General features: G+C 30.8%; 1 protein-coding gene across 1 annotated transcript; it reads right to left on the bottom strand.

The window, feature by feature from the left end:
* Window positions 1–868: 868 nt before the first annotated feature.
* On the bottom strand, window positions 869–10,278 carry LOC107451559 (uncharacterized). Its single transcript, XM_043048980.2, has 3 exons — window positions 10,123–10,278; window positions 7,338–7,595; window positions 869–1,016 (listed from the first exon to the last, which is right to left on the bottom strand). Coding segments are annotated over exons 1-3 (384 nt in total). The 5' UTR covers window positions 10,248–10,278; the 3' UTR covers window positions 869–1,015.
* Window positions 10,279–19,291: the final 9,013 nt, after the last annotated feature.

Here is a 19,291-nt window from a genome sequence, read left to right as displayed (position 1 = left end):
TGTCTTCTAGCATTAGTTAGAATAAACATAATAGTTCGATAACTTATTTCCAGTCTCGGGAATATTATTAGATTGTGAAATAGCCGTCACTTCTGACGTAACTGTTCTGTGTTGATCTACTAAAATTTTCATTTGATTTTTTTTTTTTTGTCTGCACTGAATCTGGTCTAATTTCAACTGGAGTATATGTTTAAGGTACCGATTTGATAAATTAATATTCGGATTCGTTTTGTTGATTATCGGAATTCATTGATATTATATTTTTGCATTATTATCTTAAATTTCCAAGAAACATTTTATTAGCTGAGTGCGCAATTATGAGGCATATTTTTGAAATGTAATTAAATAATTAGGCTTTCCAATTGCGATGCATCATATATCGAAATTCGGCCATCTGATACTAAAGAGAACATGACACCCCTCTCAAAATGATCATCTTTTAATTTTCTGAAAGAAACAAAACACCTGCTCATTATTGATATACCAGCAAATCTGCAAGTGATCTTTTGAAGTTTAAAAACACTCGAAGCATCTCAACTATGCTCTGTAGGATTAGAACTGTTCTGCTCAAAAATCTGAAGATTTGAAAATAGAATGAAAACTTTTCCACCATACGCAAGCTGCAACATCTCAGTATCTTCGGAACACATCCTGGAGTGCCCCAGCATTACTGTTTTTAAGAACATTAATCAAAGCCTCTAAGTTAATCGAACGTCTGCACTATTTGAAGAACCTGGTTTAGCCATGGGAATTAGTCCCACCACTACCTTATATCAAAATTGCATGACAACATCCCAGTAATGAGTCTACTGCGCAACGTTAACAATCAAATCAGAAATGTTTTTAAATTTTATTTAAGATAGAAGAATAACTTAAAAATCAATTTATTAAACTTCAGAACTAGTTTAAAACAAGCATAAACATTTCATGACAGTAACTTGAAATTTTTCGGTGTCACATACTGTATGTCAAAACGTAGCGGCGAGGAACTTTGATTAAATTCTTCCTACTGTTATCTGAAATAGAAAATTTGAAACTTAAAAGTGTTAATTACAATGGAAACTACATATTTTTTAATCATGCACTGAAATTGAAAACATGTTTAATAAACGCAGGGATGCCAACTGCTCCGATTTAGAAAAAAAGGTTTTATAAAGTAGTAGAGAATTAAAAACAAATCTTGCAGAACTTGGATTAATTTTTTCCCAAACTTAAACGTTCACCACTAGATAACTTGAATTAAGTGGCGTTTTATATGAACTACTGGATTATTTATATTTAGTGGTGGGGAAAATAAAATAAAATCATAGATTTATTAAACCAAGAATCCCACATAAAAACGTACATTTTTCTAACACTGGGGGAAAAAAATTCCTACAAAGCGGAGCAAGTTGGCATCGCTGTAAACATTGATAACGTAAGAACAACGTAAAATAATGTAAGAACACACATTAGTAATTAATTTGAATTTTACTAAGGGGATTTTCACAAATTGTTCTTATGTAAGAAGTTAAAAGAGCAAGAGATAAACCGATAACACGTGGGTTCCACGCATTTAAACAATTGTCACTTTTGGCGATCGAAATGGGCTACAGGTGGCGCAAAGCAGAATTCTTACCCTACGACTAATACTGAAATTATGATGATCAGAAACCAGTCAATTTGTCAGACGAAGCAGTAAGGCTCAACTTTTTAAATCTTGAAAAGTAACTGGCTTGTCTTAGTTGTCCTTAATTTTTAATTTAACACTTTTGTCTGGTTCTAGCTTCTTTAATTACAGAAATTATCAAGCACATTTTCAGCTGAGAGTACAAAAGTTACCAAGTGGTTTGCTTAGTCATGATGTAAAATACTCTCAGCGTCCTTAATTTGGTAAATTTTTACTTCAACAAGCAATTTTTCTAAAAAAATAATTTTTCCCAATTTTCAAAATCATTTTTAGTTTAGTGTACAAAATATATTAATTTGGTTTAGTAGTAGATGTGTCATTTTTTCAAAAAATTTAATAGCTTCTTCGTTTACTGCTATTGTACCTTTATTTTCAAAACATTTCTTCACAACAGCCATTTTTCCTAATCTCTGAATTTTTTTAAACTCGAGAATGTGAAATTAATATTACTTACGTACCACGTAAAAATGTTTTAAAAGGATATAATTAAATTTTTTAATAAATCTGGAAAATCATATTTTCGAAATTGGTTTGCTGAACAAAAAATTTCGAAAATCTTATAGAGCACTTCTAGCGACTCCAGAAGATGAGTTAATTCACTCCAGAAGATGAATTGTAATGATTTTAAAAGTAAAGAAATATATTTTTTTTAAAAAATTGCATTTTTCTCAAGAAATTCCCTAAAAAAAAAGTACTCATGACTCAGAAAACAATGTAATATTTCAAAACACTTTACATGATATTTAAGTAAACCTAGTTATAGATTTTTCACACAAGTCTGGTAAAAATCTGGCTGATTTATTTTTAAATTTGTATTTTTCAGGAAAAATGCCTTCGTGGCTAAAATTTTTAGATTTAAAACTGTCAGAAGATTTTCAAAATTGTAACTGAACTATTATTTTTCCTAAACTTTTTTTTTGTAATTTTTTTCCCATGCATTTTCTATATCCTTGAATGGCAACAACAGCTGAATCATGAATTCAACTTAATCATAGATAACTTTACCTCAGAAGAAAAAAATTTTACAAAAAATAAATTTAGAAAAAAGTTGGAGTTAGTGCTTTTGAATTTATCAAAGAGTTGTTCGTCATTCGGTTGGATTTTACATACTCTTAACTCGTTTGTATCGTTTTATAGAAATTTATTTCATCTTCTGTAAGTTCAAATTTTCTTTCGTGTTTTTATCAGCTTAAGCTGTGCATGCAATATTCAAATCAGGATTTGTAAAAAAGAAACAATGATTTAAAATGGAATGCAATTAAAGATTTTAAAGGAGAGGAATCTTAAAAAATGTCCAATCGATGGACAAAGAGGATTACCTGCAAAGGAAAAGTTGAATGTTAAATTGAACAGAAGATTGTTGTTAATCAGAGTTTTTAGTTTCCGGCACTGATATCCTCAAAATATCTTTAATTTCAAGGCAAGCACCCTTCATAAACGTGAAGCAAGATTACGTCTAGTTCGTTAAGGTTTGGATTACGTGGGTTGCTATTTATATTTCTGGCCTAATAATGAGAAAACAAATATGTAGGATCGAAATTAGTTTTATTGTTTTTCAAAATATTCTCCATGATGATCAATACACTTTTGCATGCGTTTGAACCAATTTTCAAAGCACTTTTTCCAGTCTGATTGAGGTAACTCCAAAACATGCGTTTTGAATGCATCAACCGCTTCTTCGGGGGTCGAAAATCGTTGTCCACGTAATTTATTTTTGATGTGTGGGAATAAGAAGAAGTCATTGGGTGCCAAATCAGGGATGTACGGCGGATGACCCATCAGTTCGATCTTTCGCTCCGTCAGAAATGCCTTTGTTTGAGTGATGTTTGAGAGCTCGCATTGTCATGATGGAGAATGATTCGCCTGTTCTGCTTTTTTCGAATTTCTCCGATGACTTCTGGCAAACAAATGGTCGTGTACCATTCAGAATTGTCCCTTCCGCAGAGGATTAAAATTGTGATGGCATGTCTTCGGATCATCCTCCGGGATGTTTCCCAGACCGTCGCCAATAGCCCATTGTGCAGCTTTAGTGCGACGTAAATTAACAACAGCAACAACCATTCAGAATTGACCGTCCTGCGTTGCTCTAACGCCACTGTTGCCACATGACCGTTAATGGCGAAGAAACAGGCAATCATTTGTTTCGATGTGCTTCTTCCTCGAACAACTTTTGTTGGTTTTGCCTCGTCTTGGAAGACCCATACAGTTGATTGCTGTTTTGTTTCCGGCTCATATGCATAGATCCATGATTCGTCACCTGTGTAGACGTTATACACAGCCTTTGATGTACCTTGAACGTATTTTTCCAACATTTCCAACTTTACGCTCAAATGTTCATGCAATATTTTATTGATGCTAGTCATACTAATGTCCAAAGACGCCTCAATCTCACAGTACGTCACAAGATGATCTTGCTTTATCAGTTCACGCACAGCATCGATCTTTTCTGGCACAACAACTGATTTTGGACGACCTGCACGGGATTCGTCCTGGATCGAGAATCGACCACGATCAAATTCGTTATACCAACTTTTTACAGTGCTGTAGGATGGCGCTTTACCGCTGAATAAAGAATTAAGTTCATCGAAGCACTCTTGTCTTGACAATCCACGTTGAAAGTTATGAAAAAGAATGGCACGAAAATGTTCACGATTCAATTTGGGTATAATATGAAAAAAACACAACTACTTCGATTTAGTAGGAACAACATATGACGCAATGCTAAACGAATGGAATGTAGTTGTTGTTTATTTAGTTATTGTTATTAGTAGTTGTTGTTATTTGTTTTAGTTGTTGTTGTTTATTTAGTTTCAATAACTTTTCTTTATAATGCAATAAAATCTGGCGAGCAGCTGTTTAAACGATCGAACACTTCGTTTGTTTATTTGTGGCTTGAAGTTAGGCTCGCAGAAAATGCCGTTCATGGGTTAAATTTAGTAGGAACAGCACAACCTGTGACGTAGGCTATATTATACCCAATTCCATTTCTTTAAAGAGAAGAACTTTTCAATTTACTGTCAACAACACAAATGAAGCTATAATGGTAAATCGTCTGCTGAATTTATGTTTAAAAATATCAAACTTTCGATTAAAATCGTCTGCGGTCGCCTAGCAACACTTACTGTTGCCAAGACCAGAAATATAAATAGCAACCCTCGTATATGAAAATATATTCCAAGATATGAAAAAATATTCGAAAAAATTCAAATCTAGTGTCATCTTTTTTTTTTTCTTTCTTTTTTTTTCTTTTTCTTTTTTTTTACGCCAGAAAGAGCACATATGGCTTAGGGTGAAATTCTTAACAAAGATCTTAAGGGAATTCGATCTTAAAAAATGTTTTTTTGTAAAATATACATAGTTTATTTATTTATAAATTTTACTATGAGCAGTGGAAAAAAAGGTAAAACGTGGCAAAAAAGTTAAATGATTATTGAAGTGACTGTCATATTGATCAACACTCTATAAATTAATTTATGTAGTTAGTTGAATTACGCAAAATATGAAGAAAAACTGGGAAATGCCTTTTTTCAGATTATGCAACGTGATGATTACAGTAAAATTCATTCATTAACGATAAACAAAATAGAAAATGGATGAATAATTAAAATAAATGAGGTTTAGTAAAACACCGTGTGAAATAGAACCAAGAGACGAATGCCAAATTTGAAATGATTAACCCTTTGACTCAAAATTTTTATTAAACATATTTTTCATATTTCTTCTTCATTATTTTGCATTGATTTCGCTCAAAATAAGTTAGAAAATATTATATTTAGCATTTTAATAATTTCTAGTTATGAAGTACAGCATGAAACAGTGGTGTTTTTTTCTGCGTTAAAAGTAAAATCTTAGAAACACGGCTCACTTCCAAACAATAATTTTTCAAATTTGCATTTAATTGCAGTTATTTAGATCCAAGAAAAACAATTATTCATCATTGAAATTTCGTTAGCTTACAAAATTAACTATTGATAAACTTTTGAAAATAAATGGCTTTTTTTTTTTCAAACTACTTCTTTTAGGTTTTATATTTCAGCACAAATATAAGTCGATAATCTAATATATTTTTTAGTAACTATTAGACTGTTTTTTTTTTATAATAAAAAAATACCAATGCATATTCTTACTTGTAATTAGAGTGTCATTAAAAAATATATAAAAGGGTAATCAGTGTCCATCTGCCTTAAAGGTTTAAAGTAATTTGAGGTTTTAAATTAAATTGAAAATCTTGAGCAAAAACTTAAACTGTTATAGTTCAAAAAATAAATAGTTCAACACTCTACAAAAGTTATGGTTAACTTTGCGAATTCATGCTGCTGAAGCTATTAGATTTACATGCATATGAAGAAGTTACAAATATAGTTGACTCTCTAGTTCAGAGATGGGGAAACGTTTTTGGTCGAGGGCCAAAAATCGGGAGAAAAAATGTTTGGTGGGCCAACTAAAACTTTCAAAATTTAAAAAAAAGCGATATACAAGTTTAATTTAAATATTTAGTGAGATGAATGAAATTGCGATTTCATTTTTAAAAGTTCTTTATATTAAGGTTCTAAGTGAGATGTGCTTATTTTAAGGAACAAGGCTTTTCTGTTAGTCTACTTCTGAAATGATTTTTTCTAAGGTTCATAGTTGAAAACTCTTGTTCACATATATAAGATTAAGCAAACATAGCGCTGATTTTCTAGGCATGAAATATTAAATTTTGGAAACTAGTTTTGGTAATGATTTGTAAAACTTTGGCATATTTAGAAACAACTGCTTCAGATGATTGCTAGATTGTCTGCTCATTGGATCTTAAAACGTGCAGTCAGCCAAATGCGAGGCGCAATTTACCTATTTTAGATTCCTCGAGAAAGACAAACGCTAGTTAGAGCCAATCTAAGGCTATTCTATAAAGAGCTTCTGCTTTCAACATTTTACCAATTGAAGTTGTCTGTGCTAACTATTTCCATCAATTTATGTTTAGTAGAACAAAAATAGAGAAAGTAAAAAGGTCATCAGTATTTTGTTAAAAAAGGAAAAACAGAAATAATTTTGAATAGTTGACAAGAAAATGGATGTATATTGTTTATATTTGCCACTGATCGGCAAATTAAAATTCTATTCGCGGGCCGGATAAAACCTTCCGGCGGGCCACAGTTGGCCCGCGGGCCGTAGTTTGCCCATCCTTGCTCTAGTTGGTAATATATTCTTCCTAAAATAGTAAGCTATTTTAACTATATTGTTGTTTTCTCTAATGCCACTTCCTAATATCGGCAAGTCTGCTTGTTGAAACCAAGCAAATTTAAAACAGAGGGTGCGTTTCTTGTTTTTTAGTTGCGCTATCTATTGCCAAGAATACTACTTTAGCTACACACACGTCACGGCTCGTTTGTAGGGCTGACCCGTTCATTCATACATTCATTCATCCTCAGATGGTAATTTTTGACCTGTACCAGGGAACGATCAATCCTCATTTGAGTACTCCCAGTGGTATTATTTGTTACAGAAGAATGGAAGACTTTGTGAGCAGAAAGATTTAACGTGTACCAGTCACCATTTACTACAAGGGAAATTCTCGACCGGTAGGAATCGAACTCACGACCTCTTGAATATGAGTTCAACGCCTTTCCAACCCAGACTATCCCGGCATTTTAACTATATAAAAAAATGTGAATAATCAAATTACCAATTTGGAATTCCTCCATAAAATCCACCTGGCCATCGACCAGCACGGAATCCTCTCGCTGAATTGCCACCTCTTACACCTTGTTCTTCTTCAGTTGGGAATCTTATTCCACTAGGTCCTCCTGATACGGATCCCCGTCCGCCAGTTCCTCCCCTGACACCGCCACTCGTTTGACGATTTCTTTGTGCTTCTACGGAACATCCATAAAATGCCAAGGAGCAAACAAGTAGAAAGGCAATTGCTTTATTCATGACGGATCTAGAGAAAATTGATAAAATAATTGAAACAACGACTTAAACCAAAAAAAAAAAAAATTCCATGTCCACTAAAAATTATAATGTCAATGATCATTAAAAGTCGTGTTGTTGTTTCTAATGCCACATTCATCATCAAATCGTAACTTTTGATCCGTACCAGAGAATGATCAATCTCCAATTCAGTACCCCCAGAGATATTGATTTGTTATGGGAAGTAGGAGAACCTTGTGACTAGACAGATTTAACGTGTATCAGTCACCATTTACTACACGGGGTGTTTTCGACCGGCGAAGATCGAGCTCACAACCTCTTAGACATGGCCCAACGCCCTACCAACAAGGCTATCTCGGCCTCAATTAAAAATTGTACATCCGCTTTGGGAGTTGGCCATATAATATAAAGTAATAAAATATAAGGTAATTAGATAAAATATAAAGTAATTAGAAAAGTAGGTAAGGGTATTTTACTTAAGGATATTGACAACTTCTGAAATTTTTTTAAGAATATTAGCGTTATTTTTATTTTTAATTATGACCATAAGAAATTGATAACATCGCAGTAAAAATTAGCATCCATAGCATTGAGTTAATGTCTTGGTTAGAAAAAAAAGTTCGCCACTTAAAAGAGTTGAACATTTTTTTAAAAACTTTTATGTTCTTTTTTTGAGAATATTAATTTATAACAACAGGATTTTATTTGGTTTTAGAGAAAGGTTTTCTGAAATATTTTAATTGTGAGATAATATTAGCTCATAATTTTAATTTTTTTAAACTGTATTGTGATTGCTACTTGGAACAGTAAAGCATACTGTAACTTGCTACATGTTTCAAGGTACAGTAAAGGCATGGTTTTTAATTCTTTTACTACAAGGGAATATGTTTAAATGTGTTGTAATCTTTTAAATACAAGAAATTCTAGAAATATATTTCAGTTTAATGTAATATTTTTATAATTTATTTCAGTTTTCATGTTATGAATTTGTTTTATGACATAAAATTTTAACAGCTGAATTTATCAACGAGTGAACAAGTAACTTTTGATTGACCTAAAATTTAACCTAAAGCTTTGAATTGCAATATACAATTTTTTACACTATTTAAAAGGATGTAATTTTGCATGGAAAAATACAGAAATTTAGCGAAATAGTTCCTGAGAAATCAAATTTTAAAAATTTTCTTTAAAATTTGATTTCTCAGAGACAATCGATTTCACTCTAATTTTTTATTTTGCCATGTAAAATTGCATTCTTGCAATTCAAAATTTTTCCGACCATTTATAATTTAAATTATAAAAAATAATAAATATTTACTAAAAGTTATTTTTTATATGGAATTATCTTTGGATAAATGAATCTTATAATTGTGTATGAAAAATTTTCAATTCGCTGAAAAAGTTCTCGAGATATGGCAAAATACACAGAAACAAATGAAAGTTACTTTAAGGGGTTCGTTCTCCTGACCAAACTGGGGACCATATTTCCTAGATTGCGGCTACCCCCTATGTTTTGGGGGTCAGAAATCCGAATCCGTCGGCGAAAAATGTATGTTTATTTAGAGGAAGTGCATTTTTGTGTCTGATTTCGTAACTTAAAATATCGTCTGCACTAATTAATTAGCATATTTAAAGTTACCCCTTCAAACCATTAAGGTTAAGACCTAGAACTTAGACATTAGATCAAAAGTTATTCATGATGGTCCATTTATTTTTTGGCGCATTGTTCTTTGCAATACCATCCTAGTTGGATGTAAGATTATTACTTTTATTACTATTTTAAAAAAAATGTTACGAAATGATTAAATTTAGAGAGCTGGTGTTAAATAAATTGCTGACTTGTGTTCCATCTATGAATAATATTTGTAAAACAACAAATGGGTCTAAATGTGTGCATTTTCGATGCAAATCGAAGTCGTGACAAAGTCACCTCGCTTTACATATTGTTCGATTGGATGATTCTTGGTGGCTAAGCATTCGCTTAATGAGACCGATCGATGGATATTGACTATAGCAGCTTTATTTATAGCTGTTCCTGCCTTGATATGAAATATTTCTTGCAGTTGTACATGGATAAAATGTCAAAGCGAGAAATGTTTTTCTTATTTATGCAAAGCCTATACAAATAAGGATAATCAATCAAAAATACAGGGGATAAAATGACAAACGAGAAAAGTTTTCTAATTTATGCAAAGCACACACAAATAAGGATAATCATCCACGAAACTAAGTTCATTCCAATACTTTAAAGAGTGTTACACTTTATTATGAAAATCGAGCTCTTACGGAGTTAAATATTTAGTGGCATCTTTCAGATGATCAGTGTGTATGGATAGAAAAAGAATCTATAAAATAAAGCTTTGTTCTTCTGGAACAGTATCGTAAAAAAAGCATGGTACTATTAATGTTTTATAATCAATGCGTTAACTTAAAAAAACAATAATCTAATGTAATCTCTTTAAATCATGCCATTTGAATGTAAAAACCCAATAACTGATATACTTTGCGAACTGTAAAATGAAAAACGCACTACTTACCTGCTTCCATAAAGGTAACTGTTTCCACTTTCGCTGCTTGAACTTCCCTTTCCTGCTTTGAGTGACAAATGATGGGACCAACGGAAGTCAAGGTTAGCAAGAATTGAAAGAAAAGCCGACGTCATTAAATCCTGTGGTTGATAACGATTTTCATGCAATATAAAGTGGTTAAACCGGTAAGTTTCATCAAATTGATATTTAAACGTTTTCCCTAAACATTCAGAGTCGCCAAAAAGTTTACCTAATTATCCATATGTGTCTATCTTCTCTTTTGTTTTCGAAGTCACGAACTAAGCATATTTAGTCACTTTCTTTTCATTTGTCGTTTCATTCTCTACATCCTTGTCACCTCCAAATTCCATCTCCCACGTAATAGCAAGTGGAAAAAAAAAATAAGTAGAAAACTACTGGATTGATTTATAATTTTGGGTCAAATTAAAAAACATAAAAATTCATTTCATAGACCAAATCATACTGGGGGATAAATAGTAGAAGGGGGAAAAAACTAGAAAACTACTAAATCAATCTTCACTTTTGGATTAAATTACTAATCAGACATTTATTTCATAGACCAGACTCTCAAATACTGGAGAATTAATAAATAGCAGGAGAAAAATACATAGAAAACTACTGAATCATTATACACTTTTAGATTAAATTACAAACCACAGAAATTTATTTCATAGACTACACCAAACACTGGAGGATTAATAAATATAATAGGGAACAAGCAAGTAAAAAACTATTCGATCTAGTTAAAAATCTTAGAAATTTATTAAAAAGACCAGACTTCAAATGCTGGAGGCTTAGTAAATAGCAGAGGGAAAATAAGTAATTACTGGATCAAATTGCACTTTTGGATAAAATTACACACCACAGAAATTTATTTCATAGACCAGGCCCCAATTACTGGGAGATAAATAAATAGCAGGGAGAAAAAGAGAAAAACTACTGATTCAATTTACACTTTTGGGTGAAATTACAATTTATTCCTAAAATGATTTTTTATCTACTGAACATTATAACACTTATATTGTTGATACTTTAGTATTTTAGGAGTCTCACCATAAATATATTCTGATATAGTATTTGGGATACGAAATCTGAAACAGCAAGGTATTTTTTCCAAATGAAATGTATTTTTTTATTCGATGAATTCCTCAATACATAAAAAAGTGGATACTAACCAAAATCTGAAAGAGGTTTAATAATTTCATGAGACACTGATTATAAATGGCGTTTATGTGAAATTACTTTCATTTATTGTGTTTTCGTAATATCTTATGAATTAATTACATGAATGAAAAACTTTTAGCACATAAATGTGAAATTTAGTTACTCTGTGCAAAAAAGCACGTTTTTTAAAATTATTTTTTTCAATTTATTAAGTATTGAAAACATTTAACTTTGTATAAGTTCTGTTAAAATAGGTGATTTTTTTAAATAATGGAAGATAGGTAGGCACAAATCGATAGTATAACATTTCGAAGGGAAAAAATACAATTATGAACATTGATTGCCCTTGCTGCGAATTACATGTTTGTAAACTTCTTGTTTCTAAACTCAGTTGTCCATTCAAATTTGTTTCCCTCTATTATTTCATCCACTTACTTACTCATTCCTTTAATCTCTAACTTATTCATTCGCTTTATTAGAAGTCATTATAAGATATTATTTTCGAAATGAAATAAAATATGATATGTTGTTATAGTGACGGAAATAAAAAAAAAATATTATTATAACTTATATTAAATAACGTTCACGAAATCCTTCTACTCCTCTCTATACTAATATAAGTAACAAAGGTAACAAGGGTTAGTTGGGGATAAGTAACAAAGGTAACATAAGTAACAAGCGTTAGTTGGGGATATCTCCTTTGCTTTTCAAATTTCAGAAATCATCTAGGTTACTCATTATAAAGAGTTGCATGTCTAATTGAACTGCGCTCTGCACTTTCTTGCCAGTTCAGATTTCATTGAAGAAGACGCTATATAGCGGGAGAAACTTTTAATGGCAAATTCTGTGTAAAAAGCTGGAAAGGTTTTTAAACAAAAACAAAATAAAAACAAATTACTACAAGATAACTTCTCTTCTACGCAATCCAAACCAGACATAATTTGTTTGCATTTTGATATTCGAATTTTTTTTTCCTTCATCATTTCAAATTTCGTAGATTTTTCTAGATTTTTCTTAATTCCTTTTTCCTTTACGTTCAAATTTTAAATTATTTATGCAGGTGTAAAAGAATTTGCCATGAAGTGTTTCTCAGGTCATATAGCTTCCTCTTAAGTGAAATTTGCCTCTCAGTTTCGAATTATAACTGAAAGTCCGTGCATGGTTGGATGGTTGAAGAGCGCAAGGTACGGAAACCGAAGGATTACTGTCTAAATTGTGGAAGTGTTTTTCAAGCATGCACCAGTATATATCCAAAAATAATTAGCAATAACTCATTAGTGCTTTAGTATGGCGTAAATAATAAAATCAAGCCAGTAAAGCCAACAAAGGTTATCAACAAAGATTAGCAGAGCACTAACTGATATCAAAATACAAAATCTTGGAAACAAAGGGCAATAGATGAATAAAACAAGTAGTATGTTTATTGTGAAAATTGCAAAAATTTTATACAGAAATTTTGAATATTAGTTTCAAAAAATGCCTACAGATGGCATTATAATACACATAATAAATAGTGATTTCGGTACCAGAAGTTAAATATCTATCTATCTATCTATCAACTAAATGTTTCTGTGTGAAACTGAGAATCTGTGTGGTTCGATCTTAATTGTTTTAAGACTCTGTGTGACTCATGTTATCATTAAAGAATAAGCATAATCATTAAATGTCTTGATTGACTTTATTAATGGTAACCAAGGCATTTACATTTGGTGTCAGAAGTGGGATTCGCAGTCCACTTCTGTGGGAGTGGGTTCGGAATACAAACTGTGACTTGATAAGTAATCCTATAGATAGAACCTGCTCTCTAAATATTGTAATGTTGCTAGAGACAAAAACATAATCATAATTACAAAGTTTGTTATTACTTTTAAGTTCATTTTTTTTTGTTCTACAGCTTCAAATTGGAATTTAATAAACGCAGTAATATTGACTCAGACGAATACGGAAAAATCTCCAGTGATATTTGTCAAAGAATGCCATATTGTAATAACTTGGAATACAAACTGTGACTTGATAAGTAATCCTATAGATGGAACCTGCTCTCTAAAGATAGTAATGTTGCAAGAGACAATAACATAATCATAATTACGAAGTTTATTATTGCTTTTAAGTTCATTTTTTTTTGTTCTACAACTTCAAATTGGAGTTTAATAAACGCAGTAATATTGACTCAGACGATTAAGGAAAAATCTCCAGTGATATTTGTCAAAGAATGCCATATTGTAATAACTTGGAATACAAACTGTGACTTGATAAGTAATCCTATAGATAGAACCTGCTCGTTAAAGATTGTAATGTTGCTAGAGACAATAACATAATCATAATTTCAAAGCTTATTATTACTTTTAAGTTCATTCTTTTTTGCTCTACAACTTCAAATTGGAGTTTAATAAACGCAGTAATATTGACTCAGACGAATACGGAAAAATCTCCAGTGATATTTGTCAAAGAATGCTATATTGTAATAACTTGAAATACAAACTGTGACTTGATAAGTAATCCTATAGATAGAAAATGCTCTCTAAAGATTGTAATGTTGCTAGAGACAATAACATAATCATAATTACAAAGTTTATTTATGGTTCTATAATTTCAAAATGAAGTTCTAAAAAACACAGCAATGTTGACTCAGAAATACGGATTAACATATCCTGTGATATCTGTTAAAAAAACATCATATTGCGAGAACTCGGAATGCAAAGTGTGACTTGATAAGTTATCTTATTGGTAAAATCTACTCTATAAAGATTTTAATTTACGTAATTAGAAACGCTTATAGTCATATGTAATTTTAAGTACATTTTTTGTTCCATAACTATAAAATGGAATTCTAATAAGCATAGCAATATTTACCTTAACCAATACGGAAACATCTCCATATATATGTTAGAGAACGTCATATATTGTGAAAACTCTGTGTGAAAAGTGTGATTTGATAATCAATTCTATTCATAAAGCCTTCCACCTGAAAATTTTAACGTAGCTAGGTACAATAACAAAATTATATCTACTTTTTAGTTTTTTGTACTTTTATACATATTAAGTTAATTTTTAGTGTTTTAGTTGTTGTAAATTTGACTTACGAGGAAAAAAATTTGCAGGTAAATCAAGCAAAACAGTGAAATACAGGTATTATTAAGATTATGAAAGTCAACTCAGATCTTAAAAAAGCGGAAGTTTTTATTAGGGTTAATGCAGATATTTTAATCAATCAAGAATTTCAAAAAACCTTTATCTTTTTCAAAGGTTTATGCAGTTACATTTCTTACTTTAAAACTAATATGTAGAAACAACAAATTGATTGAAATTAGTCAAAGAAACAATTTAGCATCGATAAAAAAAACGATATATAAAAAATTTATAAACGCTTTAAAAATATTTATATCTTTTTTTTTTCTTTAACTGTAACTCATTATCTGAAAACCGTTACACTTTATGACAGTTAGTTGTATGGTTTTAATTAGCTTCAATATTAATATTCTGTTAGATAATTTTATTAAAAAGTCTAGAACTGAACAAGAATATTTTGTGACAAGATTGTTTCGTCTTTCGACAAACTCGAATGTTATAAGACTTTAGTCGCATATTTTGACGGTTAAAACAGTTCAGCATTATTACTTTTTTTCTTCTTTTAACTAAGAGACATTTTATGAAGAAATTTGTTCCATATGCAGGAGCAAGGGATCAGGTCTAGGCAAATCTAGGACCCCTCCAATTAAATTTCAGAATTTTCGTTTTCAGGCTTTGAAGAAATTACTGACAATTTTTTTTCCTTCAAATTATGAGGATTTCGATTATTCTTTCCTTTTTTTAGCATCAAAAATTTTTGAACTTGTTCTTTCAAATCTATTTATTTAATTTTTGTCGAATTTCAGACGTAAGTTTCTATAACAAATTCAATTGAGCTTTTGATAAAACAGGCTCTTTTTTTTAAAAAAAAAAATTAAGAGTACATTTTAAATTGGGACTTGAAAATTATTAATGATATAAAATTTGCTTTAATACCCATTGTATGAAGAAATGAAGAAAAAAAATATCAATAAAAGTTGCAACAAAATATTTCCTAATTAAGTTTGAAATATTAAAAAAAATCAGCTGAACATAAGATATACTTTGGAGTAAAGAGGAGAAAAATGGAAGGTAGCAAAATTTGCTAATATAACTTTATTTAGTATTTCTGTATTGATAAGTAAATAATGAATGGAATGACATAAAACTATTGTTCTATGTTTTAGTGCTTCACAACAATACGGAAAATTAAGTAAAATTATATCGCCGAATTATTCTACTACCATCCATATCTTCCTCTTGCTTACTCCAAAAAAATAAAAAGCAAAGCAAAATAATATCAGAAAATACAAAATCTAATATTATATAGCATCAAAACTAATGCAAAATAATATTATGGCGAACGCTAGATAATATTAGTTCGCATAGAATCTAATATTATATAAGGCTGAGCAAACAGCGACCTTTTGTATCTTTCTAATATTAGAGGTTATGTAAGATAACGTTAGATTTTACCTATTTTTTGATGTTAGCTAATATTCGGTGCTACTTGGGTTATCTGATAAGCCCCCAGTGATGAAGAAAGTAATTTGTATGTTGCTTCCAATCATCATGATATAGATTAGCATGGATTGTACTTTGCTCACCGGTGTATGAATGCAGTCTTAGAGTTTTTTTTTTTTTTTGATTATCACAGAAGTTTTTATTGTACTTTAAAGTATGTATTGTCATGTCCTTAATATTTTGGTCTTTTGGGATAAAAATAAGACTAATTTAACAAATCATTGAGGCACAACCCTAAATAAAGTGTAACATTAAAATATCGAAAACCTTTAAAAATAAACTTTAAGAGGACCATGAGCAAGTTTCTTTTCTGCCCATACGGTAATCAGGCTCTGACTTTTGAAGTAATTTTTTTTTATTTTATGCTTAAAAGTGTACGAACTATCACTAAGTATATTACTTAAAAATTATTAAAAGGGATAATTAATCAGGGAAAATAATTTAAAAAGAAAAACGTAATTAATCTAACATAATGTGAAATTTTTGCAACAATAAAATTTTTTTGGGAGATAAAAATAAGAACAAAACAAATAAAATCACCTTCCCTTCCCAAAGGCTATCGACGATATATAAATTTGTTATTAAGCCTACTGCACACGTTATATTAATTCGAATCCCAGAGTTGCACTATTTTGTATGAATTATTCGCACTTTTTTGCACTACTTTGTATTATTGCATCACAAAATATGTTTAAGCCATATAATTAAGAAATAATATAAAAAATATGAATAAAAATGGAGGTTACAGCAGCTTAGGGATAAAATTTGTTTTTCTATTACACAGTATTTCAGGGTGCATCATTTTTTTATGTTATTTCTTTTTAAACTTTTGAACTTTAAATATTATAATGAGATGTAAATGTAATATAAAATTCATGTACTTTAAGATTTAATTTAGATTTTGTTGTTTGTGAGATTTTTATTTTCGATATCAAAGCAATTACAATCACATTCATGAAAAGCCATCAGAATTCAATCACTTCTAATCAGCGTAACTATTCTTTTGCACAACTAAACCCATTAGTTTAAAATTTGTGATGACTTTTCAGAAAGAGAGCTAACTAAATATGATTCATTAATGAATTGGTAAAAACATTTAATGTTAGAGAAATATTAAATATTTCGTGCTTGGTGTTTTCAAAAAATGAGAAATGTAGATTTTGGATAGCATTTGCAAGTGCAGTCCGTTTATGGGTAAACAAAATTTGATTAATGAAAATTCGATATCAAAATTAGGAATAAAAATGTAATTTTCTTTTAAATTGGTTTAGAAAAAGATAAGCATGGAATAAGTTGATTAGCATACACTTTTAGTGTTTCGTTTTTTTCTAAAATTTCGAAATATAGATTATGGATCGTGTTTACAAATGTGATCCATTTATTGGAAAAAAAATTTTGATAAAATAAAAATTACTTGCAAAAAAAAAGCAATTTTCGACTATGTAATTTTCTTTTTTAATAGGTTTACAAGGAAATGAGATGAGAAATCTAAACACTTTACATGTAATATTCAGTATTGAGGTACGGTTCATTCTTTTCTCTCTTCATATGAATAGTTGAAGTTCTGCTGGTCAAAATGAATCTTGTACCTATTCCTGTTAAAAAATATATAGCTTGGCCAAGTTCTAAGAAAACATTCAGAGTGTGTTGCCATGAGGTGCTTTCTGCTATTAATATCACCAATGGACCACCGCCACACTATATAGGAGGACATGAAGGACAATTACTACAAACCATCTTTGAGGCTTTGGGGTTAAATTTCGATATTGTTATCCCTAATGATGATGGATGGGGAATCCCAGATGAAAACAATGTTTGGTCAGGATGCCCGGGCATGATCCAAAGAAAGGAAGCTGATGTAGCAATGACTGCTATGATTCAAAACTATTGGAGCTTTCAATTTTCCCACCAGTCATTCTCGTACAGAGATGAAGGCGCGTTCTTTGTAGCAAAGACTCCTGGTTTTGTTCCAAAACCTTTCGTTATTTTCCAGACATTTGAAGTCAGTGTATGGATATCAATTTTGATATCGCTTTTCCTTCTTGCGTTGGCGTATTATTTCATTATGGGTAGGAAGTACTCATATGGTAACCAATTGTACAGTAGAGTCGCTGAGTTATTACTTCAAAAGCCAACGGTCAAAATCCTCAGGAAAGCTTCTCAGGAAAGCTTCTCAGGAAATAATAACTTTGGTTTGGTCAATTGCAGTTCAACTTTTAACATTATCGTATATGGCGGTTATTTTGACAACTATGATGGCACCCAAAACGGAACGGCCTATCAACAATGAGGAAAGGGTCTTAGAAGCTGTACAATCGGGAAAATATAAAGCAGTTACGCCCATAAACATGCCTATGTATCTCGAAAACTTATTAGCTAATGCTCGACCTTCTTTCGTGAAAATTGGTGAAATCATACGTGATAATAACTGGAAGTATAAAATAACCAAGAAGAACTACGCAGAGCACCTAAAAAATAATTGGATCATTGCCACATCTATATGGTCGCGAGAATTGAACAATCCACTTGGCAACCCAATTGTAGTATCCGATGATCCGATTTATTATGCTAGATTGTGTTATCTGGCGCAAAAGGACTTTCCGTTTAGATACAAATTAGATAATGTTATAATGCGAATAGTGGAGAGGGGAATTCTTAAAAAATTATACGAACATGATCTCTTTCAACGGAAGTTAAAACACAAAGACGATTTTCAGAACACAGATGAAGAAAATAATGCTTTTAAGATTCTTACATTAGTGGATCTCCAGAGTGCTTTCTATGTACTCATTTTTGGTTACGCAATTTCCGCGATTGCGTTGTTGTTTGAAGTTATCGTTGATAAATGAGGAAAAAAAATAGAAAATGATGAGGGATCATTAGAAGTACCCTCAAATAAACTTTCGTCAACAGCAGAAAACATTGATGATGAAATTTTTGAATAGGTCGAAAGAGAATTATTTGCAGAGTCACTATTAAACGTTATCAATGTCTCACAGAAACTTGCACCATGTATCCGATTCTTATTAATATTGTTATTTATATTCAGAATTTTCAAAAAATCCGTGTGAAACTGCAAACGTTATGTAGAAACTGAACTAAAAGTATTAAATTAGAAGGCGTATCAGTTGTATTTTTTTTATCAAGATTTTTATCTGGATAATAAGAAAATAACTATAGAGAATAAGTATTATTAAAGCGATTTTTAATGAAAATTTCCCACGTTTCAAGTCACTAAAACTAGACACCTTTTTCAGCAGCACTTTGCATCCGATTATTATTGATATTGTGGTTGATATTTAGATTTCTCAAAAAATCCATTCAAAACTGACAATGCAGAAACTGGACAAAAAATATAACACTGAGGATGTATAGGTCGCATTTTTCAAAACTTTTTTAATCGATTAAAATCTGGATTAGA

The sequence above is a fragment of the Parasteatoda tepidariorum genome, chromosome 7 (assembly GCF_043381705.1).
Source record: "Parasteatoda tepidariorum isolate YZ-2023 chromosome 7, CAS_Ptep_4.0, whole genome shotgun sequence".
Lineage (NCBI taxonomy): Eukaryota > Metazoa > Arthropoda > Arachnida > Araneae > Theridiidae > Parasteatoda > Parasteatoda tepidariorum.
This window is presented reverse-complemented; position numbering and strand designations above follow the sequence as displayed.